We start from the raw sequence: 24796 nt of genomic DNA, 5'->3' as shown, positions 1-24796 counted from the left end.
CGCGAGTCAGGGTGGGGTGGGAGAGGCACACACAACCTGTGGGACCCTGGGCGCCCACAGCCCTGAGCCTTGGTTTCCTCTTGCTAAATGGGATGAAGAGGGCGCCTGCCTTGCGGGCTCGGGGAGAGGAAGAGCCAAGATGACACATGGAGAGCTCTCAGGATGGTGCATCGGAAACACTCCAGACATGTCGGGTGTGTCAGGTTTCCTGAGTGAGTGCTTAAGGTGTCCCTCAAACCCAGTATCTCCGAAATGACACTTGATTTCTCCTTTGTCACCACCCTCATCTGCTCTACCCTCAGTACTGGCTGTCTCCATGAATGGCACCAGCAAATTCCCAACTGCCCAAGTCAAAACCTAGACTTCTCACCTAAGCCCTCACCCCATCAGACGTAAGGGCTGAGGGGTCTGATTGGCCTGTGGGTGGCACCTGCCCGGGAGCACCAGTCGGCGGGCCGGTGATAGGCCCGGTGGCACAGGCGGGTTGGAGGGGGCGGGATGGGCAATGAGCTCAGAGCCCCACATGTGCAGGGAAGCAGTGGGCCTCAGGGACTGTGCGAAGCAGGAGCTGGTGGCTGCGGGGGACACCAGGCCTCCCAACATTTCCCCAATTACGGAAGACGTGAGCTTATCAGTCACCCCTGGAGGGGGCAGGGATATGGTTTCTTATTAATATTATTAACATTATTGATGAATAGTTATTATGAATATGACTATTATGAATAGTCAATAATGTTAACATCAATAAGGACATTGTTCACTTACTCCAATCATTAACTTCTAATATGCAGAGCTCATTATTGCATCCTTACTATTGTGGGCACTGTGCTAAGAATTTGACCCACATTGTCCTCTAAACCCTTCTAGCACAGGTTCTGTGATCCCTTCCCTGCTACAGAAAGGGAAACTGAGGCACAAAGAGGTCTCATCACATGCCCAAGGTCCCAACTGCCTCAAAGCGGCAGAACTGGACCAGAGCCCAGGTTAGCGTGATTGGTTCGTTCTGCTCCCCAGGAGCTTGGGCGTTTGATCTTGTCAATTCCTGTGTACCCGCAGAGCACCTGTGCAGAGCGGGGAGGACACAGAGGCTGGAGACTGCCTGCTCGCAGGGCTGCCCTGGGCTGGCATCTGGGAACCTGGGTGTTGGGAGGGACTCCCTCAGCCCAAACTGTACAAAATGACCTGCTTTCTACTGAACCCTTGCTTTCCCCTGGGGAGTCCGAGATATCGGTGTTCCCGGTAGGGGTTGCTGCCTGGTAACCAGCCCCCAGTAGAAAGCCTGGGTGCCGAGTCTCTGATGAGCTTTGCTGGGACACACCATGAGCTGTCACATCTCATTGCTGGGGGAATTAGCGTGTCCTGTATGACTTTACTGGGAGAGGGCTCTGGGAGCTACGCCGGACGGCCTCGGACTTCACCCCACACGCCTCGCCTTTGCTGACGGTGCCCTGTCCTTTCACTGTGATGAATCACGGCATGAGACTGACTATATGCTGAGGCCTCTGAGTCTTCCAAGTGAATCTGCACCTGGGGGGGGGGGGGGTCCTGGGGACCCTGACTGCCACCCCCTAGCAAGGCTGTGCTGGCCTTCTCATAAAAGCAGCGAAGCCCCTGCCCTCCCCCCTGCATGTAGAGATGCTGTCTCTATCCCTTCTGGAGGCTCTGTGATTATTTCCCTGCTACAGAGGAAGAAACTGAGGCACAGTTTCTGAACAGCAGGGAGCCAGGGTCCCCTGTGCGTGTGAACGCCTGTTCCCTGTAAGTGGGACATTTCCAAGAGCCTCCTTCCTCAGCCTCCCCTCGCCCCCTCCAGGGGCCCTCTGGACCATGAAGGATACAGGTCTCGATGTTGGCACCCACAATATACCCAGCAACATCAAAGTTGATGCGGATGAATTTGCCCTGGGAAATAGGGAGACAAAGGGCTTAGCTGAGGGTCCTCTTCCTCCCAGGGGTTTGAAGAGCAGCTCTCACCCACACTTACCCCTCCCAGCACCAGGACTGCCTCTTGCCTTTCTCTCTCCCTTCACCTGAACCCCAATCATGGGGTTCCACTGGAGGGCTCCCTGGGGAACCCAAGGTCCAGGCCCCTTTGACTATTCTCCTCAGGATGCAGGCCTCCAGCCCCCCCGCCCCTCCTCCCTCAGCAGACCCACATATCTGGCCTCCCCCTACCACCCCCGTCCATGCCCAGCTGCCATTTTGCTAACAGGCAGCCAGGTGCCAACCTCCCCAGCACTCACAAATCTGGAGGAGTTGTCATTCTTCACTGTCTTGGCATTGCCAAAGGCCTCCAGGATGGGGTTGGCCTGAAGAAGCTGCCGTTCCAGCTCACCCTGAGGGGGGATGGGAGGGAGATGGCACCTCACTGAGAACCAGGGCAGGAAGTTGGGGTCTGTGTCATAGCTGGCTGACTGTGTGTGTGAGAGATCTTTGTGTAGTGGAGTGTGCGCCTACTTCCCTGTATCCGCGTGGTGCCTGTCAGTCTATTGTGAGGGGAACAAGGAAACATCTCCATGATACATTGCTGAGTGAAAACAAAGCAAAACTAAAAAAACAACTGCAGACCTACAATGTGACCCCACTGATAAAAAAGAAACTGACGTCGGCCTAGCATGCGGAGGACCCGGGTTCGATTCCCAGCCAGGGCACACAGGAGAAGCCTACAATGTGACCCCACTGATAAAAAAGAAACTGACGTTGGCCTAGCATGCGGAGGACCCGGGTTCGATTCCCGGCCAGGGCACACAGGAGAAGCACCCATTTGCTTCTCCACCCCTCCGCCTCGCCTTCCTCTCTGTCTCTCTCTTCCCCTCCCGCAGCCAAGGCTCCACTGGAGCAAAGATGGCCCGGGCGCTGGGGATAGCTCTGTGGCCTCTGCCTCAGGCGCTAGAGTGGCTCTGGTCGCAACATGGCGACACCTAGGATGGGCAGAGCATCGCCCCCTGGTGGGCAGAGCTTCGCCCCATGGTGGGCGTGCCGGGTAGATCCCGGTCGGGCGCATGCGGGAGTCTGTCTGACTGTCTCTCCCCGTTTCCAGCTTCAGAAAAATGCAAAAAAAAAAAGAAACTGAGAAAACAACAACACCAAACAAGATTCCCGTCTCTATAGGTATATATACATGTCTGTAAACATTTAGAGAAATAGCTTACAGGATACACACCAAACTGTCAACAGTGTAAATCACTCCAAAAAAGGGGGGTTGAGAGGAAGAAGAAATTTCACTTTATCTGATTTTTGTTGTTGTTATAGTAAATATGTCCTCATGTATTACTTGTGGAATTAATTAAGGAGAAATCTATACTGTCTATTTAAAATGCTTCAAACTGGCACATTGTAGGCATTCAAGAAATGGTAGTTTCCTTCCTCATGGGTAGGGACCTTACTTGGAACTTTCCCACAGCTATCTTAATGTCAGAGTTGAGAACATAGTAGGTGCTCAAAAAATAGCAATTTCCTTTTCCCCCTTCCGAGCCAGGCTCTCTAGAGCATGGACTATTTCTTCAATTTCCCTGCGAGCCCTCAGAGACTAGCCTAAGCTGGGAGCCTGCAATAAAAGGCAGTGTGGGTCTCTGGGTTGCGTAATGTCTACGAGCCTATCCATGAACATTTAACAGCCTAGCAAGAAATAGTACTTTTGGTCTCTGAGTTATTTTATATTGGTATCTATGGCCAGTCTGCACATACGCAGTAGAGCTAACATTAAGTAGCAGTGTAGACTGGGTCTATACACACATAATAGGACCACACTAATTGACAGCATGGGCCCTGGGTATATGTACACAGTAGGGTTGCCATAAACAACATTGGGGGCCCTTATATATGTAGTAGATTTGCATTAAATGACAGTGCAGGACCTAGCATTCACCTAGTAGGACCACCTTAAGCAACAGTGTGGCTCCCTGACACACAGCCTTGGGCCCTGTCTGCCAGGAAGACCATGGGGTAGGGTGACTTGGGTGGTGTTAGGGCAGTGTGACTTGAGATGATTCCCTGCTACTCACATAAGACATGGTGCTGGTGGAGGCCTGAGGAAGTCACAGGACACGAGACATGGACCAGGACACGGACCAGGACACGGCACATGAAACATGGACAGACACACGGGTGAGCCAGTGGTCTCGGTGGGCAGGGCAGGGGAGAGACGAGGGGAAACTGGGCATGTGCAGTGGGGTGGCCTGGCGGGGCCACCCACCTGGGTTGGAACCCTCACTAGCCCTTGCTGGGTGTGCAACCTCCAAAACCGATGCACCCCAGCCGTACCTTTGGTTTCTCATCTGTGATACAGGAAAACACCCACCTCACTGGTGTGTTAAATTAATGTGAGCAAAGGGACAAGCACTATACAAATGCTCACTTACAAAGACTACCAAGCATTGCAGGTACCCAAATTAGGCCTGACCCATAGTAGGTGCTCTGGAATGTAAGCACTTACTACGTGCCTACTGTTATTCCAAAGGCCAAAAAGGCCAAAAACTGGCCCTTGCACTTTTTGTTCACCTGCTCCCCCCCCCCCCCCGTACTATATGAGGCATATAATAGGTGCACAAGAAGCATGGGAAGCCAGGAATAGACTCGTAACTATGACCCCTCACAAGGGAGGGAGTGGTGGGGAAAGCAGAGCCTGAGATGGAGGGGGCATTGCTGGTGACAGGGTCTAGACTGTGTCCCAAGGCAGGTCACTTACCGGTACGCCCGGCTCCTTCCTGCCCTTTGGTGATGATGCCACATGGGCGAGGTACTGGATGACCTTCTTGGTGTTTTCTGTCTTCCCAGCTCCGGACTCCCCACTATAGGGGGTGAGGAAACAAGGGGAAGCAAGAGAAGCCAGGAGTGATTCCAGGTAAGCGCCACCCATTGCAAAGAAAGCCACATCCATCTGGGGCTCCCCCTCCATCAGGAAGCCTTTCAGGATTACTCACGTGCAGAGAATAGACTGATCTTCACGATCTGTAGGGGATAGAGGGGAACATGTCACCTGGGAAGGTCTCTGCTGCAGGACTGTGCCTCTTATGAGGGTCACTCCCTTTTCAAAATCATTCCCACGGGACAAGAGAAAGCTTGGGTGTTGATGTGTGACCCCCCCCCCCTGGATTCTAATACCCCACCCAACTCAGTCTCACTTGCTGTGTGACCCTGGGAGAGCAGCGCTCCCTCTCTGAGCCTCGGTTTCCTCACCTAAGAAGACAATGAACTCCAACTGAACAACATGTAATTTATTCAACAAACTTGAGTTTGAGCCCCTACCACATGCTACCATATGAGATCCAAAGAATTAGAGTGAGATCCTGGGCCCCAGCAAGGCAGCAATTGGGGACTCTGGGTTAAAATCTCACCTCAGCTACCCCCCCATCAGTGGGACCATGGGCAATGACTCCATCAGTTTCCCCATCAAGAAGCCAGGGAGATGAGCTCCCCTGCTTCATGGGGTTGCTGTGAGGTTGAATATGTTAATCCATGAAAAGCGCTTGGTGCGGAACAGGCACTCACTTTATTTTATTGTGCATTTGTTCCTAAGACATAATAACTGGGATTGTTAAAATATATATATGTATAACAAATTAGATTATATAACCAAATAAATGTCACCTATGATTAAGTAGACATTTATAATGTGAATATAGAAACATGATAACAAAATATGTCCCATTGGGGCCTTGGCCGGGTAGCTCAGTTGGTTGGAGTGTCCCCCCAATACGCTAAGGTTGTGGGTTCGATCCCCATACAAGAAGCAACCAATGAATGAATAATTAAGTGGAACAACAAATCAGTCTTTCTCTCTCTCTAAAATCAACCAATAAATAAAATTAAAAAAAAATGTTATTGCATAAAGCAGGTATATTATAGACTGTCTATTATACCGGTGAGCCTGAATCAGGATCTCCAGAAGGATGCGGGGGGTCGTGTGAAAATACTAACTGCTGAGCCTCCCTTGCAGAGTGTCTGGCACAGCAGGTCTGGGACCCAAGTCTGAATTTCTGACAAGTTTCCAGGTGCAGTGGGTCCTGCTGGTGAGGGGACTACACTCTGAGAACCACTGCATTATCCGATTTCATATATTATTATAATACACCTTAGAAACATAGCATATATTAAATGATGTAAGTATACCACATACAATATAAATATGCTGCTGAATACTATTATATGTAATTTGATAGAAAGATATAAATTTTAAAATATTGAATACATATATATATAAAAATAAATAATGAGCACATTATATGCGAACTATGTAATTTTGTTGGGACTGATTTACTCATCATGGTGTGAATGGCAGCACCCATCATTAGAAACAATTTTTTTATTTTAATGTTTTGAGGCCCTGGCTGGTGGCTCAGTGGATAGAGCATCGGCACAGTATATGGATGTCCCAGTATATGTTTGATTCCCAATGAGGGAACACAGGAGAAGCAATCATCTGCTTCTCTCCCTTTCCTCCTTCCTTCTCTCCCTCTTCTCCTCCTGCAATCAGTGGCTTGATTGGTTTGAGCGTGGCCCCAGGCGCTGAGGATGGCTCCTTTGGAATACATCAGCATCAGGCAGTAAAAATAGCTCAGTACTCGAGCATCGACCCCAGAAAGGGTTGCTGGGCGAATCCCAGTCGTAGTGTTTGTGGGAGTCTGCCTTGCTATCTCCCCTCCTCTCACCTAAAAAAAAAAATGAAATAGGCAGGGAGAGAGAGACAGGAACATCAAGCTGCTTCTATATGTTCCCTGACAGGAGAAGCAAACCAGCAACACCTGTGCTCTGGAACGACACTCCAACGGTCCAACCAAATGAGCTATCCAGCCAGGATTTAATATTATTTTTAAATTTATTGATTGACTCTTAGAGAGACAGAGAGAGGAAGAGAGAGAGAGGAGTGGAGGGAAGGGAAGCATTCATTTGTTGTTCCACTCAGTCATACATTCATTGGTTCCTTCCCATGTGTGCCCTGACCAGGATTGAACCTGCAACCCTGTCATTTCAAGACAACGCTCTTAACCAACTGAGCTAACCAGCCAGGGCCGATGGCAGCCCTTTTAACAGACACCCCTGTGCAGCATGCAAGTTGCCTGGCTGTGCACAGCACCCTCATTTGCCCATCATGTAAGAGGCTGCTATTGACCCCACGACAACATAGACTGTGTCAACAATGTAAATGTTGAATGAATGAACACTCTAAGAATCACTGTCTCAAGAGACTTTTGGCAGAAGCCTGGCACCAACTGGCCCCAAAATGGTACCTGTGGAGAAAAGGGGTGAACACAGAGGCAGATAAAAAAGGGGCCTGACTGGATGGAGCCAGAGCCTCGCCCACTCAGTCCTTCATCTGTGTTCCCTCCTGCCCCACACAGAAGCCTCCCAGAGCCTGTCATCTGATCCCGATCCCCAACCCCCGACCCCCAGCCCAGCCCCCACAGAAGGGACAGCTCCCCAGCGCCAGCCAGGCACTCACCCTGCAGCATGCTTCGGTAGGCCCCCTCAGTCACCGCGTACACGTGGGGCGGCACCTCGTGGCGCTTCTTGCCCCGGTACATCTCCACAATCGCCTCCGTGTAGATGGGGAGCTGCTTGTATGGGTTGATGACCACGCAGAAAAGGCCAGAGTACGTCTGCAGTGGACAAGAGGGAAGAGGGCCTCAGCTGCACAAGGACATCCTTCAAAGGGGCTGCCGCTCACACTGTGACCATGTCGATTTGAACATCTGTTACAAACACGGTAGCAGAGAATCTTTCCAAATTGCACAAAAGTGCTGCGTGGGTGAGGATTCACCCTGAGAGAGAGTGTGGCTTTGCAGCCAGCCAGACTTGGGTCACAGCCTGTCACCACCTGGATTCACACATGCATGGAAGGAGAGTGTGCACGTTCACCCACTGCAGCATTCTATTTTTTACTTATTTATTTATTTTTGTGACAGAGACAGAGAGAGGGACAGATAGGCACAGACAGGCAGGAAGGAAGAGAGATAAGAAGCATCAATTCTTCATTGCGGTTTCTTAATTGCTCATTGATTGCTTTCTCATACGTGCCTTGACCATGGGGCTACAGCAGATGGAGTGACCCCTTGCTTAAGCCAGCGACCTTGGGCTTAAGCTGGTGTCCCCGCGCTCAAACCAGATGAACCTGTGCTCAAGCAGGCGGCCTCAGGGTTTCAAACTTGGGTCCTCCGTGTCCCAGTCCAACACTCTATCTATCCACTGTGCCACTGCCTGGTCAGGCTACTGCTGCATTCTTTATAACAGCAAAGACTGGAAATCACCTCAATACATATTTGTACGATGGATTCCTATAAACGCTCTCAGCATATGGGTACAGAATGATCTCCAAACATTATCAAGTGACAGGAAACAAGGCGAGAACTGTGACCACTGAATGGGACGGAAGAGGAATATTTTTACGTACTTGCTTGAGTACACACAGACTTTCTCAGGACAGGTGCTCACCGTGTCAAGAGCAACTGAAACACAACAGGAATATTCTGTGGTCTCTATTAATAACAGACTCACAGGTCCTGCTTACACCAGTTAGCTTATATAACCAAATAAGTATAGCCTATGTTTAAGTACAAATATATAATGTGAATATAAAAACATGACATGTAAATACATTGTTGTATAAACCAGGTATATTGTAGATTGTCTATTATACCACTAGCTCTCAAACTTATGATCTACTCTTATTAGAGGAAATGCTAAATTTCAGGTTCCAGTGTATGGATTAAGGTGTATTTTTTTTTTTTTTGCATCCAAGTTTACAGACTTCCTGAATTTGTCTACACACCCGTTAGGCCTGGGTTCAGGATGCTGGGACAGTTTAAGAACTGTTCCATTTCATCCAGAGCACTGGGTAGACAACAGGCACTCAGGGCAGATATAGTTAGACAATGAGAGAGCTAGCTGGTTTCCTAGCTAAACTAACCCAGATTGCCAATTAGCTAAACTAGATGCAATTAACAAGCTCAACTAGCCAGAGAGTTAACTATTTTCAATTTTTTTTTAATTCATTTTAGAGAGGAGAGAGAGAGAGACAGAGAGAGAGAGAGAGAGAGAGAGACGGGGGGGAGGAGCTGGAAGCATCAACTCCCATATGTGCCTTGACCAGGTAAGCCCAGGGTTTCGAACTGGCGACCTCAGCATTTCCAGGTTGACGCTTTATCCACTGCACCACCACAGGTCAGGCGAGAGGTAGCTATTTAGTGGCTTAGCTAGTTAACTATTATACCAGTTTGCTACTTAGCCAACTAGTTAGCTGGCTAGCTGGTTACTTAGTTGGTTAGCAGCAGAAATGCTTTAAACTCCCTGACAGCCTGTGCTTCTCCAATGGAGCAGGGTGTGGCTACCAGAGGCTGCCTGTCTCCTAGGTGCCAACCTTTTAACGGTGGGAGGATAGGTGGCCAGCCCAGAGCAGAGCAACCGGTTTGCTGGGTGCTCCCGGGAGCTGAGCCCTCTCAGTGGGCGGGGCGGCCAGACCACATTCCCTGGGAGGGTATCTCATGGCTGCTGGCGCCCCGGCCCCCACTCTTGGCTGGCAGACAAACCCACTCCCCATGCCACCTTTCCACCCTAGCCCCATCCTGCCAGCCACACCCTGTTGCCTGGGCGACACCCCAACAGGAACCTGAGCTGGCTGCCAAGGCCAGGGGGCAAAGGGCAAAGGCTGGTGCACCCAGGGAGGTCTGGGGATACCCGAGTCCCTGGAGCATAGCTGGGGAACCCTGGCTGGAAGGGTCTTGAGTGGCTGTCCCAGCACTGAGGACTCTGAAGGCAGACCCATGGGGTCTAACTCCCGCCTCCACCTCTTCTCAGCCCTGGACTCTCCCTGGTCTTGGTTTCCTCCTGGAGAAACTGGGGCTGACACTCCCACTTCATTACAGAGGCTGTGGGGATTAAGGCAGGTAATGAATAAAAACCAGCCAGCCTGAGGCGGGGCCCATAAAGGCACTCTAAATATGGGTGCCCAGACTCTCACTTACCCATCCCACCTGGGAGCTAAGGTCTCTCTCAGACTTCAAAGTCACCTCAGCCTGGGTTTCTAGCTGTGTGACTTTACCCAAGGGATGTGCCCTCTCTGAGCCCCAGTCTCCATCCCTGGAAAATGCAGCTGGAAGGATTCCAAAAGCAAAGGCTCATGATGCATCTCCCAGTGTCCCACAGAGCGAGGGGCTTACAGTGCTCAACAAATGGTGCCCTGTCTGCCCCAACAGTGCCAGTGAAGGACAGTGACCCCGAGTGACTCAAGGCCAAATAGCTTGTTAGAGGCAGAAACTGGGTTTCTGGCAGTACTGGAAGCCCCACTTTCCATGAGGCAACACTACCTTCCCATCACCAGTGGCCAGTCAACAAATATGTATTAAGCACAGGCCTGTGCTTAACAAGCAGGGCACAGCTTGAGCTGCACTTCTAACATCTTCTAGCTGGGTGGCTTCAGCAGACACCTCACCCTTTCTGAGTCTCAGTTCTTCATCAAATGGGGATGGAACAGCACTACCACACAGGGACGCTGGGAGTCATCCACAAGCTCGTGTTGCATGTACAGAGCCCAGCATCGGCCCCTGAACACTAAGTGTGAATATCACATTAGCTGTTAACTTCTGCTGGGCCAATGCTTCTCCTCTCCAAGCTGGGAAAAGGAGGTGATGATCCCTATCTCACAGCCTTATGAAGAGGAGGGTCCACAAGTTCATAGTGTAAAGAAGTTTAGAACAGCACCCATTGAGAAATCAGGCCCTCAATAAGTGCTAATGATTATAATTAAGGCCTGATTCACTTCCCATCTGAATTTCTGGAATCTTCCACCTCACTTCTATTTGTCAGACTCCAATTCTCTAGTTCCCAGGCCACAGCCTAAGTTCAGGCCTCACCATTTTCCCCCCTGAACTTTCCCAATTCTCTTCCTACTGCAGCAGATAGGACGTGAGGGCTGGAGTAGACGACTTGGGTTCATAATCCCCAGTTAGCTGGTTCCTAGCTCTGGGTCCTTGTCCAAGGCCTGGCCCCTCTCTGAGGCTCAGTTTTCCCACCTGAAAAATGTGGATGATAGCAGATACCTTGCTGCTACCTGGTTGCTGTGAGTATTCAGAGCATTTGTTAAAAGAGAAAGGATGGCCCTGGTCTAGCGTCGACCTGGCACGCCAGAGGTCATGGCCCACTCAGGACATCTATGAGAAGCAGTCAATGAGTGCACAACTAAATGGAACAAAAAAGTGAAACAATGAGCTGATGCTTCTCTCTCTCCCCCCCTCTCTCTTCCTTCTTCTCTCTTTCCCTTCCTCTCTCTCTCTCTCTTTCTATGGAAAATAAATTTTTTTAAAAAGGCAAAGGGTGCCTGACCAGGTGGTGGCACAGTGGATAGAGCATTGGCCTGGGACACTGAAGACCCAGGTTCAAAACCCCGAGGTTGCCAGCTTGAGCGCATGTTCATCTGGCTTGAGTGTAGGATCATAGACATGATCCCATGGTTGCTGGCTTGAGCAAGGGGTCACTGGCTAGGCTGGAGTCCCCTGGTCAAGGTACATATGAGAAAGCAATCAATGAACAACTAAGGTTCTGCAAATATGTATTTATGCTTCTCATCTCTCTCCTTTTCTGACTGTCTGTCCCTGTCTCTCTCTCACACACACACTAAAAAAATAAATAAATAAAAGGCAAGGGGTAGCTGGATATTCTGGGTGTCCCTCTGATCTTCCTGCCTTTGGTGAGACGCAGGGGAGAGGCTTGGGCAGAGGCCTCTTTCCCAGGGCTTAGAAAGGTGAGTGGGGAATCAGAAGGGGCCACTGCAGCCTGGAGAAGGTGCCAACCCCATCCAGAGTGGGACAGCCCTCAATTCAAATCTCACGTCGGCCACCACAAGCTAAGGTGCCGTGAGCCAGCCACTGACCCTCTTACAGCCTGTTTCCTTCCCAAACAGGAGCCAGAATTCATCAAAATAATCTCATCTTGGGCTTTGTGGCCCTTAACAGGGTGGATATTGGGGCCTGTTTATTTATTTTTAATATATCATATCATTTACTGAAAAAATTTTTTTATCACTCTCATTGAGGTTTTGTAGTTTCTAATAAACTATAAAACCAGCACTTTGACTTTTAGGTTTTTAGCTAGGTATTTTTATGATTTTTCCTGTGGGGCCAATTTAAAGGAGCAAGGCAGTGAGACCCCAGCCCTCTGAGCTGATGTTTAGAACACAACTCTAGGGCCAGCTGCCTGTGTTCAAATCCTGGTAGGACTCCTTCTTGTCTATGTGACCTGTGACCTGGATTACTTAACATTCCTAAACATCAGGTGATAACAACAGTCTCTGGCCTAGAGGCGAGCTGATAACCCACAAGCAGCACTTAGAACAGTACTTGGCACATCGTAAGTGCTCAATAAATATTTGCTGGCCACCCACTATTATTTTTCATTATTATTGTCGACATTCCTTGTCAATTTCTCTAACCCTGTCTGCTCTTAATAATGCTTTGGCTGCCCATTAGAACCACCCTGGAAGCTTATTAAAAATACCAAATACCCTGTCACACTCCCAGAGAGCCTGATTTAAATGGGTTGGAGTGGGACTCATGTTGGTATTTTCAAAAAACATTCCCTAGGTGATCCTGGCCCTAGCCAGTAGGTTCAATGTTAGAGCATCGACCTTGTGTGTGGACGTCCCAGGTTCAATTCCCATTCAGGGCACACAGGAAAAGCGACCTTCTGCTTCTCCACCCCTTCCACTCCCCCTTCTCTCTCTCTCTTCCCCTCCTGCAGCCATGGCTAGATTGGTTCAAGTGTCTCGGCCCTGGTGCTAAGGATGGGTTTGTGGAGCCTCCCCCTCAGGTGCTAAAAATAGCTTGGTTGGGAGCATGGCCCAAGATGGGCAGAGCATCAGCCCCAGATGGAGTTGCTGGGTGGATCCTGGTCAGGGCGCATGTGGGAGTCTATCTCCCCTCCTCTCACTTGGAAAAGAAGAAAAAAAAAACAAAATAAAAAAAAAACCCAAAAAAACAAACATTCCCCAGGTGATCTTAACATGAAGGCAGGTTAAGAATCGCTGCCCTATTCCATCTGTTTGCTGCAAAGATTATATAACGTGAAGAGATAGTAAGTAAATGCCTACCACAGTCAACCTCACTATCGTCAATCCCGTCTTCCTCCTCAGAGGCCTGGGCAGTACGGTAGAGCCTGGAGCTGGACTGCCTGTCTGCCTTGTCCAACTGGATGAACTTGGTCAAGGAATCTGACCTTTCTGTGCGTCGGTGTCTTTGTCTATAAAATGCTTTATAATTGTAAAGATGTATTGAGACAATATAGAGTATTTTTTATGTAAGCTGTGTTCTCATTAGTTTTTATGTCCTTGAAGTAATGTATTGTTTAATTATAATCTGCTATGATCATTCTTTTCACCCACCCCGATAAGACAATATGTTTAAGAGTGCCTAGTATATGCTTAATAAATGTTAGTTTGTATTATTATTAAATCTCTCTGGGCTTCAGTTTCCTTTTAGACAAAATGAGGATAATAATAGACTCCACCTGTGTAAGGTAAGCGGCAATGAATTAAGAGACGGAAGGCATCTAGCACAGAGCCTGGCATGTGGTTTTCCATACTCTGTGGTTCTCACTAATCATTATTACAGACACACAGCCCTTTCTCAAAGCACGACGGACGCGTTAAGGTTGAGAATTCAGAATTTTTTCTACTTTAGGAAAATAATAAGGTACATCTACCGTATAATACTATGGGGCACCCCCAATAGGGTCCGAAGCAGTCCTGGTAATCCAACAATTTATCATTTGGCAACTAACTACGGAAATAGTCACACGACATGGGATAAAGATTATCAACAGCCTCACCAGGCAGTGGCACAGTGGATAGAGCGCCAGACAGGGATGTGGAGGACCCAGGTTCGAGACCCCAAGGTCACCAGCTTGAGTGCGGGCTCATCTGGTTTGAGCAAGGCTCACCAGCTTGAGCCCAAGGTCGCTGGCTCGAGCAAGGGATCACTCAGTCTGCTGTAGCCCCCCCGGTCAAGGTACATATGAGAAAACAATCAATGAACAACTAAGGAGCCACAACGAAGAATTGATGTTCTCATCTCTCTCTCTTCCGGTCTGTCTGTCCCTCTCTCTGCCACACACAAAAAAAGATTATCAACAACCTCAGGTTAATTCAAGTGAGGGTGCTGACACCCAGCTCCCCGTCCCGCACAATGCCCTCCGTCCTGAACAATACCCTCCGGGCAGGAGGCCACTCACGTAGATGAGGCCGGAGTAGTACCGCTCGCGGAGGTTGTGCAGCACCGAGGCCTCGTTGAGACACGTCAGCTCTGCCATGTCCTCAGCCTTGCTGAACTTGGGCGGGTTCATGCGCTGGATCTGGTCCCGCGGCAACCGCAGCCGTCGCCCGCTCTCCGCCAGCTCCACCTCTGCCTCCTCCTCGCCCTCGTCCAGCAGCGCTGCCGCCTCGAACCCATGCAGCTCGGAAGGCACCCACACCATGCGCCGTGCGGTCCACTCCACCTGCGGGGAGGTGCCCGAGCCGCCAGGCCCGACACCCACACCCGGGCCGTGGGGTGCGAACAAGAACGGCTGGGCAGCCTCGGGCACGGGGCCCGGCCTAGGGGTCACCTTCCGCCCAGGCACTGTCATGGTCACCGCTGCCATGGTCTGCAGGGAAGAGAAGAGAAGAGAAGAGAGGTCAAGAGGGCTCCACACCCACCCCGAATCCCCCAGGCAGGCAGGCAGGCCCCACTTTCTTCACCAGACCTCCTTTTTATCTTTTCTTTTTTTTCTAATTTTTTTATTTTTTATTTTTTATTTATTTATTTATTTTACAGGGACAGAGAGAGAGATAGACAGGGACAGACAGACAGGAACGAAGAGAGATGAGAAGCATCAATCATCAGTTTTTCGTTGAGACTCCTTAGTTGTTCATTGATTGCTTTCTCATATGTGCCTTGACTGCGGGCCTTCAGCAGACCAAGTAACCCCTTGCTCGAGCCAGTGACCTTGGGTCGAAACTGGTGAGCTTTTTTTTTTTTTTTTGCTCAAGCCAGATGAGCCCACGCTCAAGCTGGTGACCTCGGGGTCTCGAACCTGGGTCCTTCCGCATCCCAGTCCGACGCTCTATCCACTGCGCCACTGCCTGGTCAGGCTATCTTTTCTTTTTGTTTAAGAGACAGATCAGAAAGGAAAGAGACAAGAAGCATCATAGCAGTGGCATTTTAGTTGTTCAGTAATTGCTTCTTCTTCTTCTTTTTTTTTTTTTTTTAAGATTTTATTTATTCATTATAGAGAGGGGGGAGAGAGAGAGAGAGAGAGAGAGAGAAGTGGGGAGGAGCAGGAAGCATCAACTCCTATATGTGCCTTGACCGCGCAAGCCCAGGGTTTTGAACTGGCAACCTCAGCGTTTCCAGGTTGACGCTTTATCCACTGCGCTACCACAGGTCAGGCTTCTTCTTCTTTTTTTTTTTTTTTTTTTGTATTTTTCTGAAGTGAGAAGAGAGGAAGCAGAGAGTCAGGCTTACGCATGAACCTGACCAGGATCCACCTGGCATGCCCACAAGAGGGCGATGCTCTGCCCATCTGGAGTGTTGCTCCACTGCAACTAGAGCCGTTCTAGCGCCTGAGGCAGAGGCTATGGAGCCATCCTCAGTGCCCGGGCCAACTTTGCTCCAATGGAGCCTTGGCTATGGGAGGGGAAGAAAGAGACAGGGGGAAAGGAGAGGGGGAGGGGTGGAGAAGCAGATGGGTACTTCTCCTGTGTGCCCTGGCTGGGAATCAAACCCGGGACTTCCACATGCTGGGCCAACGCTCTACCACTGAGCCAACCAGCCAAGGCCTCAGTAATTGCTTCTTACCCGTGCCTTGAGCTGGGTACTCCAGCTCCAGTAGAGCCAGTAACCATGGTTGCTTAAGACAGCAACCAGGGGTCATGCCTATGATCCTACACTCAAGCCGGGGACCCTGCACTCAAGCCGGTGAGCTTGCACTCAAGCCAGGAACCTTTGGGTTTCGAACCTGGGACCTCAGTGTCCCAGGTCGACACTCTATCCACTGTGCCACAACTGGTCAGGCTTCACCAGACCTCTTTTTACACTTCTGCAAAACAGGTCCATAGATCTCTTTACTCATTTCTTTCATTCACTCCTTTATCCATTTATTTGTTTAATATAAATATTTATGTAATAAGCAAGGCACTGTTCAAGGCACATAGCAATGAACAAGACAGAAAAAGACCCCTGCCTCCATAAGGTGTTTGCATTCTAGCCCTATATTATCCAATGGGGAGTCGCTGCACAATGTGGCTACTGGACACTTAAAATATGACAAGTGGGACTGAGGAAATAAGTTTTTAATTGTATTCAACTTTTAATTAAATTTAAATACAAATAATCCCATGTGGCTACTGGCACCTGAAATGAAGAATCCAAATGAAGATGGAGTTCTAAGTATAAGATATGTACCAGGTTTCTCCTTAATGACATGTTACAATAACATTTTGGACGTACTGAGTTAAATAAAATATATCGTTAACATTAATTTTTACTTCAAATTTTTTAATGTGGCTACTAGGAAATTTTAAATTATACATTTGGCTTGCAAATAGTGTTGCTGTAATCCCAGGAGACAGATAAAAAGATAAATAATTATATAGTATGTTAAATAATGAGAAATGCCAAGGAGAAAAATAAGGCAGGGAACAGTGGATGTGAGGGTTGAGGGATGTTACAGTTTTAATTGGAGTGGCCAGAGAAAGCCTCTCTGATGTGGCATTTGAAAAAATACCTAAAAGAAATGAAGGAAGCAAGCCATGGGAATGTCAGGAGGAAAAGCCTTCCAGGCTGAGAGAAAAGTTAGTCCAAAGGCCCTGAGGCAGGAGTGTACCTGAATGTCTGTGGCACTGGAAGAGGCCAGGGAGGCTGGGGTCTAGTGATGGAGGGCCAGACAGTGGTAGATAAGGTAAGACTGGGGACAAAGGGAGCCACATTAGGTCATGATGAGGAATATGACCTCTTAGATGAGAGCCCTAGAAGGGTGTCAATCTGATGTCTGTCATTCAGGTACCCAGACTACCACTGGTAGCCTACAGAACAGACTCAAATCTCCTTCCTCAGAAGTGTCTTCCTCTCCTGTGACCTGGCTTCCTTCTCTATATAATGGAGAGATGGGCCCCATTCATTCACTCCTACCTTCCCTGAGGCCGTGGAGCCCAGGGGCCCTGAGATGAGTCAGACCTTGCGTCAAGGAGCACCTGGTCTGGAGCGATCCAGTTCTAATCTCAGACTGCCACAACCCAGTGTGAGCTGTGAGCCATAATGGAGGCACTGGGGGAGCTAAACCGTGCTAGGCCCCTCCCCGCCTTCAAAGGGCCACAGACCTGTAGTGAACAGACCACAGCAACTCCAGAACAGTCTAAGCACCATCAGGAAAAATATTCTCCCTGTCCCTCATTACACCCTCTTCCTGAAGAAGAAGCTCTATTCTTTCTTTCTCTCTTTCTTTCTTAATTGATTGATTATAGAGAGACAGAGAGAGGAAGGGAGAGAGAGGGAAGCATTCATTTGTTGTTCCACTTAGTTGTGTGTTCACTGGTTGCTTTCTGTATGGGCCCTGACTGGGGATCGAACTCACAACCTTGGTGTTCCGGGACGATGCTCCAACCAACTGAATTAACCAGCCAGGTTGAGGAGCATCTAATCTTTTCTACTGCCTCAGATATCCATACCACTGCCCCTCCACACCAATCACAGGAACACCCCCATATTTCTGTCTCCCCCACCTTGGTGCTTCTGCCTCTGCCCTGGAGGCTCCCCTACTTCCAACGTACCCCTGGGGAAGTCCCTCCAAACTCCCAGCTCCTCTTAAGGCATCCCCAGATCTGGTCCCATTAGGCTGTCTTTCCTGCAGAGCCATTCCCACCTAAAACCTGGCCCCAGGCCACACACCCCACTGCCTCTAGGACAGACCCTCTCCTCATATACCCATACCCAGCACCAGCAGTCCTGACCTGCTAGGATGCCTGCTCACTCCTGATGCTCTCAGGCCTCAAACTCTGGGCCCCTGCACTCGAACGGCAGGGTCCTACCAGCAGTGAGAGGATGTCAGATGCCCTTTCTCCACCTCCCACGCCCCAAATTGCCAAGGCTCACCCCAGACCTCCTGTGTGGTCCTGATCCACCCAGAACCCAGCCCCATCCCTGGGACTTTACCCCCACCTTCACCCTACCCGGCCCCACCCACTTCCTCTCCAGCCCTCGGCCTTTGACCAGGAAGAGTTTGGGAGTTTTTGCAATCACCCAGACCTGTATTTTCCCTTCCTAGAGCAAAGAGTCCGGGACCCTGAGCACCCTAATCTTCCAAGACCAAGGTAGTCAAACTCTCAGCCCCCTCCTCCTTAGCTCCGTGAGTTCAGGCCCCCTCACCTCACTGCAGCCAGGCTAGAGGTGGGGACGCCTGGAGACCGACTCTGAGGACTGACAACAGCCCTGACCAGGCTGGACTGCAGGCCTCAGCTCTGAGCCCCTCTGGCAGCCCCACCCTCTTTAGCAGGCAGGAACGCCTCTGCCAGAGCTCATTACTGTCACCAGGTGAAAGCACCTGCCCTGGGAGGGGTACAGACTGCTGGGTTAGGAAAGGAAAAGAAGCCAGGGATCCGCCCCTGGGGCAAGGGTTGGGGCCCCTGGCATCCAGCCCTCTGACCTGAGCAGAGTTCTAGTGTCCAGGGGCCTCCTCCGCCCCCAGACCCAGAAACCTGGGCTCCGAGCCTCGACCTCCCTCCAGCCCAGAAGTCTGGACCCTCAGGCCCCGCCTCATCAGAACCAGGAGTCTAGACTACTCCAGACTCCCAGACCCCTTCCTCCGAACCAGAAACCAGGCCCCCAGCCCCCTCCTGCAAACCCAGGATTCCGGACCCCGAGCCCCTGCTCCAACAGACCCAGGAGACCCGGCCCCAAGGCCCAGAATCCTGGCCCGAGTGCCTTCCATTAAGACCTAGGAGTCCCGGGCTGCCAGAGCCATCCTTACTCAGACTGGGATTCCCGGCCCCCAACCCCTCTCCTCGGATCCAGGAATCCGAGCTCCCAATCCACATTTCCCGGAAACTCAAGCGCCTGGGTGGCCGCCTCCTTACCCCGCAGATCCTCGGTACTACCTGGCGGCACCGGCCGGTACAGGAAGAGGGAAGATGGGGAGGGGGGAACGGGAATCCCCGAGCCTCTTCAGAGCTCCCAGGTGCGGCTACCTCCGCGGTCCAGCGCGGGGCGGGGCCACGTCGCTTCACCAGGGGGAGCCTGGCTCTGATGACACCTAGCACCTGCCCGGCTCGGGAAGGGGGCGGGTCCTGAAGCCGCCGGGCCCGGACCTGGGGGTGGGGGGAGGCGGGGATGGGCTGGGAGTCAGGTGGGCGGCGGCGGCAGTGGCGGCGCCAGGGGCCCCTCCTCCTGGCGGGTAAAGGTCAGGCGCCGCGGCGGAGAGGGCTGAGGACAGCAGAGTTCAAATCCTGCTCATGCTTAGGCCTCAACTTTCTGTGAATTGCGGCTAGTGAAATAAATAAAACGATGTGGGAAAAAGAGCCCAGCCCAGGGCTTAAATAAGCAATGCCTCATGACATCATTTAATCTCTCTGAGCTTCAGTGTCTCCAAACCTGGAAATGGGACAGCACAACCTACAGAGGACACTAGGAGCACCAAAGAGGATGACAAAACGTTATTTTGGCCTCCGGATCTTTGGTCTCCTCGTGGGTGAAAAAAAGGACTAAGTAGTGGTAAGTGCACCTACTATGTGCTTGATGTTTCCTGCTGTTAGAACAGCTCTCCGAGTTTGAACCCATAGAACGGTCTCAAAGAACAATGAGCATCTCCAGTTCTCCGACGGGGATGCCGAGGCATGGAGAGGCGAAATAATGCGCTCAAGGTCATACAGTCAGTAAGAGGGAGACCTGGGTTCAAGCCCGGATCGTTTTCTGCCATTATGAAGAAGGGTTTGGGGGAGAACGTGTAGTATTAGGTCCCCCAAAATGTCCATTTTCTCCTCTCACTTGAAAATTCTCTTGAACCGGTTTCCCCATGTAAGCCACAGGGACTGCAGCCTTCCTCAGTGGACTATGAGATGAAAACGGTTAAGGGACCCAGCACAGAGTTAGTGTCCGAAATGTTATCCGCAACTCCGTCCCCCCCCCCCCCCGCACTCACCGACTCTGTCCGGCCTCCGTTTCCCCCTCCCTGTAAAATGGGTACAATATAGCCCACTTTGAGTTAATAGAAAGGACATTATTTGGCTACAAAAATAAAAGCACCCAAGTATATTGTAGGTGCCCAACCCCTCTGCCTCTGCCAGTCCTGACCGCTGTCTCTGGTCCGCAGTTTTTACAAGTGAAAACACAGACCCTGTCATCTGGGGGCGAGGGACTGAAGGCGATGACTCAGATATTAAAAGCGTCCAAGGTCCCAAAGCGAGCCTCAGTTTCCCCATCTGCGGAATAGGCCTGGGGTCGCCAGCGAGGATCCCGACCCGGCTTTGCACACAGTAGGAACTCGAGTTGGGGGGAGGATGGGCTCCCCGCCCCACCCCCGCCGCTGTCCCGCCGAGCACCCAAGGTGAGTGTCCCCGTCACCGCTCCTGCCCTGCGGTTCGCGCAGGCCTCCGGGGCCCCGTTCGCAGCCTCGAGGCCCCAGCCTCCCCAGGCCCAGTCCCGCTCTGCCGCCTCCGGCGGGCAGCGAGCCCCAGGCACTCACCGGCTTCCAGGGCCGTCCCGAGGCTTCGGCCTGAGGAGAAAGAGGGGCGGGTCTGTCGGGAAAGCCCCGCCTACACTAGCACAGCAGAGACGAATCGGTGCCTGCTGCGGCAAGCTACGGCCCCGCCCATGGAGGGGACGCGCCGCCAATCAAGAGAAGCCGATGGCGGGCGAGGCCAATCAGAAGTTGTCGGAGTGTGCCAGCCGTGGGAAAAGAACCGCTTCTGAGCTCGGAGCTAGGCGGCACGGTTGTGGGCGGGACCCAAAGTCTTACGGGCAGAAGGTGCGACCAGTGGTGAGGCGCGGGGGGCGGCGGGGGGCGGGAGGCCCAAGGGACCCTGGTGAATGGGCTGCTTTGTACGCGAAGAATGAATGGGGTCCTTTGTGAGGGCCCGCGTTGGGGGGGGGGGGGGCGGCTGGAGGCCGGAATGCCTGGGTCCCCGGGGAGCTGGCGGGCAGGAGAGACGAGAGAGAGAATTCACTTTTGTCGAACACCGACCGCGTACCAGGCACTCTCCCAGGCTCTCACCCACCGGGGAGGTGTGGGCGATACCGTCAGTAATAATGCTTATTTATTGAGCGCCCTGTGTATGCCAGGAGCTATGCTAAGCGCTTTACCTGCATGATCTCATTTAATGCTTACAACTACCCTTTCGAATCAATGCTATTAAGATCTCCATCTTCCAGATGAGGTAAACCGAAGCTTAGAAAGAGGGTGTTAATTGCCGAAAGTCACAAAGCTGGCAAGTGGCAGAGCAAGAACTCCTATCCCACTAAATCTGACTCCAGAATTTCTGCTCTTAACCACCATGCTACACCCAAACTTTGGTTAATGCTTCCCAATTTACAGATGGGAAAACTGAGAGTCGGGAGAGGCAAGCGACTTCCCAAAGTCACAAAGAAAAGGTTCTGCTGAACCCCAAGGTGGTGACCACTTCTGAAGCGCGCCTGTTAGTGAGCCCTGCGTCACTGGCCTTTGAGCTGTGTTCCCATTTTACAAGTGTACACTGAGGCTCCAGGAGGGGAGAGCAGCTGGGGTGGGAACTGAAAGCTGCATGTCAATCAAGCCCCAGCCAGCCTGACTCTGCTGTTTAACAGCTGTGTGGGTTTGGGATAGTTGCTGGCCTTTTTTTGGGTTCCATTTATTTGTGTATCTGTAATGTGGTAAGGTACCAAAGAATGGAAAAATTAATATTAATATTTTAGGAGAAAGAGTCAAGTTTCTTGCCCTCTCTTTTCTGTAGAGAGTGAGGGGAGAGGATATGGGAGTTTCCTGGCTTGCAGAGACATACTGTATAGGAACCCCCCCCTTTTTTTTTACTAGAAAGCTTAAAGGGCATTTTATAATTTAAGCTAGGCATACAGAGAGATTTTGAAAATATAATTTTTTTATACTTGTATGTGATTTACACAAGGTCAGGATGGCTGATAGCACTGTAAATGAAAAGGAGAAGGGAGACTTGGATTCCCTCCCTTCCCCCACACCTGTGAGGAAAAAGGTAAATAGCTAGCCAGGTGGGGGGGGGGGATTAAGCAGGCCCTTTCCTCTCCCCTTCTCTTTTTCTTTAATAGGCCATTAACAAAAACTTATCCCCTGATACCATGTAAGCTCCCCCTCCCATCCTGAAAACGTGTGATTAATGTATATACCTCTAAACAAAGGGATGGCAGATAAACACTAAAAGATTTGGGAATGTCTTTTAACATATAAAACAACATTTTTCGCTATTGTGTTACTTTATAAATTTTAATATGTAGGAATGTTTTTTATGAATCCTATAGACAGATGTTATAAGCTTGATAATGATTATGTCATGCCCCCCCTCCTTTTCCTGCCAACCTGTGTGTGATCAAGGGTATATAACCTGCTTCAAGACTATATTCGAGAGGGCACTATTTGGGTCAGATATACCCCGTGTTTGTCATATGCAGCTGGCTTATTAATAAATCTCCTTTTAATAAAACTGCTTAAAAATTCATTTGGACTTGGTGTCTCTATGTAAACCCAGTGGAACAGTACTTTACAACAGTAAAATGGGCATGATGACCTCTCCACCACTACTCTGACAACCTGCTAAACACAGGCTGTCTACTGCCCCCCCCCCACTTAGAACATTTCATGGGTCCATGTCAGACTAAAAGCGGATGTCCACACCATGGCCCACAAGGCCCTGCATGATGTGCCTTGTCCCCACTGATCCCCTACCCCCCACACCACCACCACTACCACCCCCTGCATTCCTGATGCCCTGTGTGATCTCATCTCCCTTTCACTCAGCTCTAGCCACACTGGCCTTCTGGCCTTTCCACAATTCCTCAAACATGCCCCAGGCATGCTGCTGCCTCAGGCCTTCGCACTTGCTCTTCCTTCCACCAGGAATGTTCTTCCCTCAGGTTTTGCATAGCTACATTCCTCTCCCATCACCAGGTCTGCTCCAATGTTACCTCCTTCAGGGGGCCTTACCTGACTGACCATTCACATGAAACAATTCTCCACATCACTCTCTTTTCCCATGACCCTGCTTTGTTTTAGCTCATGATTCATGAATTTTTTATAATGTTCTTCCCTCAGGTTTTGCATAGCTACATTCCTCTCCCATCACCAGGTCTGCTCCAATGTTACCTCCTTCAGGGGGCCTTACCTGACTGACCATTCACATGAAACAATTCTCCACATCACTCTCTTTTCCCATGACCCTGCTTTGTTTTAGCTCATGATTCATGAATTTTTTATATGTTTATCATCTGTATCCCCACTAGAATATATGTTCCATGAAAGCAAGAATCTTTGTTTTGCTTAATCCTGGATCTTCAGGGCCCGCATACAACAGGCACTCAATAAGTGTTGAATCGATCCTAACAAGTCTTTGTACTATGTGAATTAAATAAGTCAATGCATGCAAAGAGAAAAGAGTCAATATGCGCACAAAGCCTGGGTGCATTGGGAAAGACTAAATAAACAGATAATGATTATTATTACCATTGTTATTGTGTTGCAAACAGCCTTCTGATAGCATGCAGGAGATAAACAAGAGAGAAAGGGGGAGAAAGTTTAGAACAAGAGAAAGCCAGAGAAAGGAAAGGGTTGACAGGTAAGAGGTGAAAACTAAGAGACAGAAGGAGGGGCTGGATTTGGCTGAAAGGTGGACACACCCAGTGCATTTGCTTGGCAATGGCAAAGTCAGGTCCTTGTGGACAAGAAGATTGACATTGCCATGGCACTGCCCACTTCTTTGCAGAACGGGAAACTGAGTTCCAGGGAGGGGAGGACTATTCTGAAGGTACCTTCAGTGATAACACAGATTATGTTTATAAGGCCTGATAATGTACTGGAAACTTGACTGTCATTATCTCAATGCACCCTCATGCCAGCCCTATGAGGTTGGCACTGTCATTACCCAACCTTATAGCCCAGCAATGTACCCAAGGTCTCCTGGCTGCTCCTGGTGGCAGATCTGGGCTCCGACTACAGTAGGTCAGACCCCTGAGGCTGGGCTCTTAACCAAGATCGAGCCAAGGGGCCCTGTTACTCTGGCAGAGTAACATAGAAGTCTCCTGCAGTGAGAATAACAGGAGCTTCTGTTTATTGAGTGCTGGCTGTGTGCTGGACATTGTGTCCTTAATGTGTATTAACTTACTTGTTGGTTTCTCTCAACAATCTTATGAGATTGGTACTTTTGTTATCCCAATTTGACTGATGGAAAACTGAGCCTTGGACCAACAAAAATTCTATGTGCCCAAAGGCACCAGGGAAGAGTATGGACTGAGATACAGCTGACATTTCAACAGGAAAGAAATCTCTGACAACCCACGTTCTAACCATATTCTGCCTGATAACTTGTGATGTCATCAACCCTATTTAGGGTTAAATTTACCTGGCAAGTAGTGATGTCATCATTCCCACCATGGGTCTAAACTGAAGACATCATTAATTCTGCTCAGTCTCTGGGATTATTGATGACTTCACTGAATGATAATATTAAGCTTCCTTTGTTAGGCTGTTCTATGGACTGGACCTCTATTCTAATCACTTTAGTCATTGCGAATGTTTATTGAGTGCTTACTAGGCACTAGGCAGAGTTCTAAGCTCTCTATATGTA

The 24796-nt window shown here is 50.1% G+C and overlaps 1 protein-coding gene and 1 long non-coding RNA gene across 8 annotated transcripts in view; one reads left to right on the top strand and one right to left on the bottom strand.

Moving 5' to 3' along the window:
* The window catches only part of MYH14 (myosin heavy chain 14), a 105532-nt gene that overhangs the window by 71587 nt on the left and 9149 nt on the right, over positions 1–24796 (bottom strand). The window contains exons 1-8 of one of the 5 annotated variants that reach the window (XM_066374082.1): positions 20698–20743; positions 14218–14628; positions 7442–7598; positions 4923–4950; positions 4688–4790; positions 4005–4028; positions 2244–2336; positions 1839–1902 (exon numbers count right to left, since the gene is read on the bottom strand). In XM_066374082.1, the coding sequence (XP_066230179.1) occupies positions 1839–1902; positions 2244–2336; positions 4005–4028; positions 4688–4790; positions 4923–4950; positions 7442–7598; positions 14218–14625 (877 nt within the window). In that variant the 5' untranslated portion in view covers positions 14626–14628; positions 20698–20743. Of the gene's footprint in view, positions 1–1838; positions 1903–2243; positions 2337–4004; positions 4029–4687; positions 4791–4922; positions 4951–7441; positions 7599–14217; positions 14629–19093; positions 19325–20697; positions 20744–24796 lie in introns of those variants that run through there. The other 4 variants (XM_066374081.1, XM_066374080.1, XM_066374083.1 and 1 more) reach the window with 4 other exon arrangements.
* Positions 18276–22675, top strand: LOC136399159 (uncharacterized). Of its 3 annotated transcripts, none has more exons than XR_010750104.1 (4): positions 18276–18331; positions 19597–19727; positions 20446–20559; positions 20777–22675. It is a non-coding gene; the product is annotated as an uncharacterized lncRNA (long non-coding RNA). The 3 variants fall into 3 exon arrangements; XR_010750103.1 differs by lacking the exon at positions 18276–18331 and having other exon boundaries at positions 19367–19727; positions 20777–20979; positions 21547–22675; XR_010750102.1 differs by lacking the exon at positions 18276–18331 and having other exon boundaries at positions 19375–19727.

Source organism: Saccopteryx leptura, chromosome 3, assembly GCF_036850995.1.
Source record: "Saccopteryx leptura isolate mSacLep1 chromosome 3, mSacLep1_pri_phased_curated, whole genome shotgun sequence".
Lineage (NCBI taxonomy): Eukaryota > Metazoa > Chordata > Mammalia > Chiroptera > Emballonuridae > Saccopteryx > Saccopteryx leptura.
Note: the sequence above shows the minus strand (reverse complement) of the source record. Positions and strands in the feature narration are given on the sequence as shown.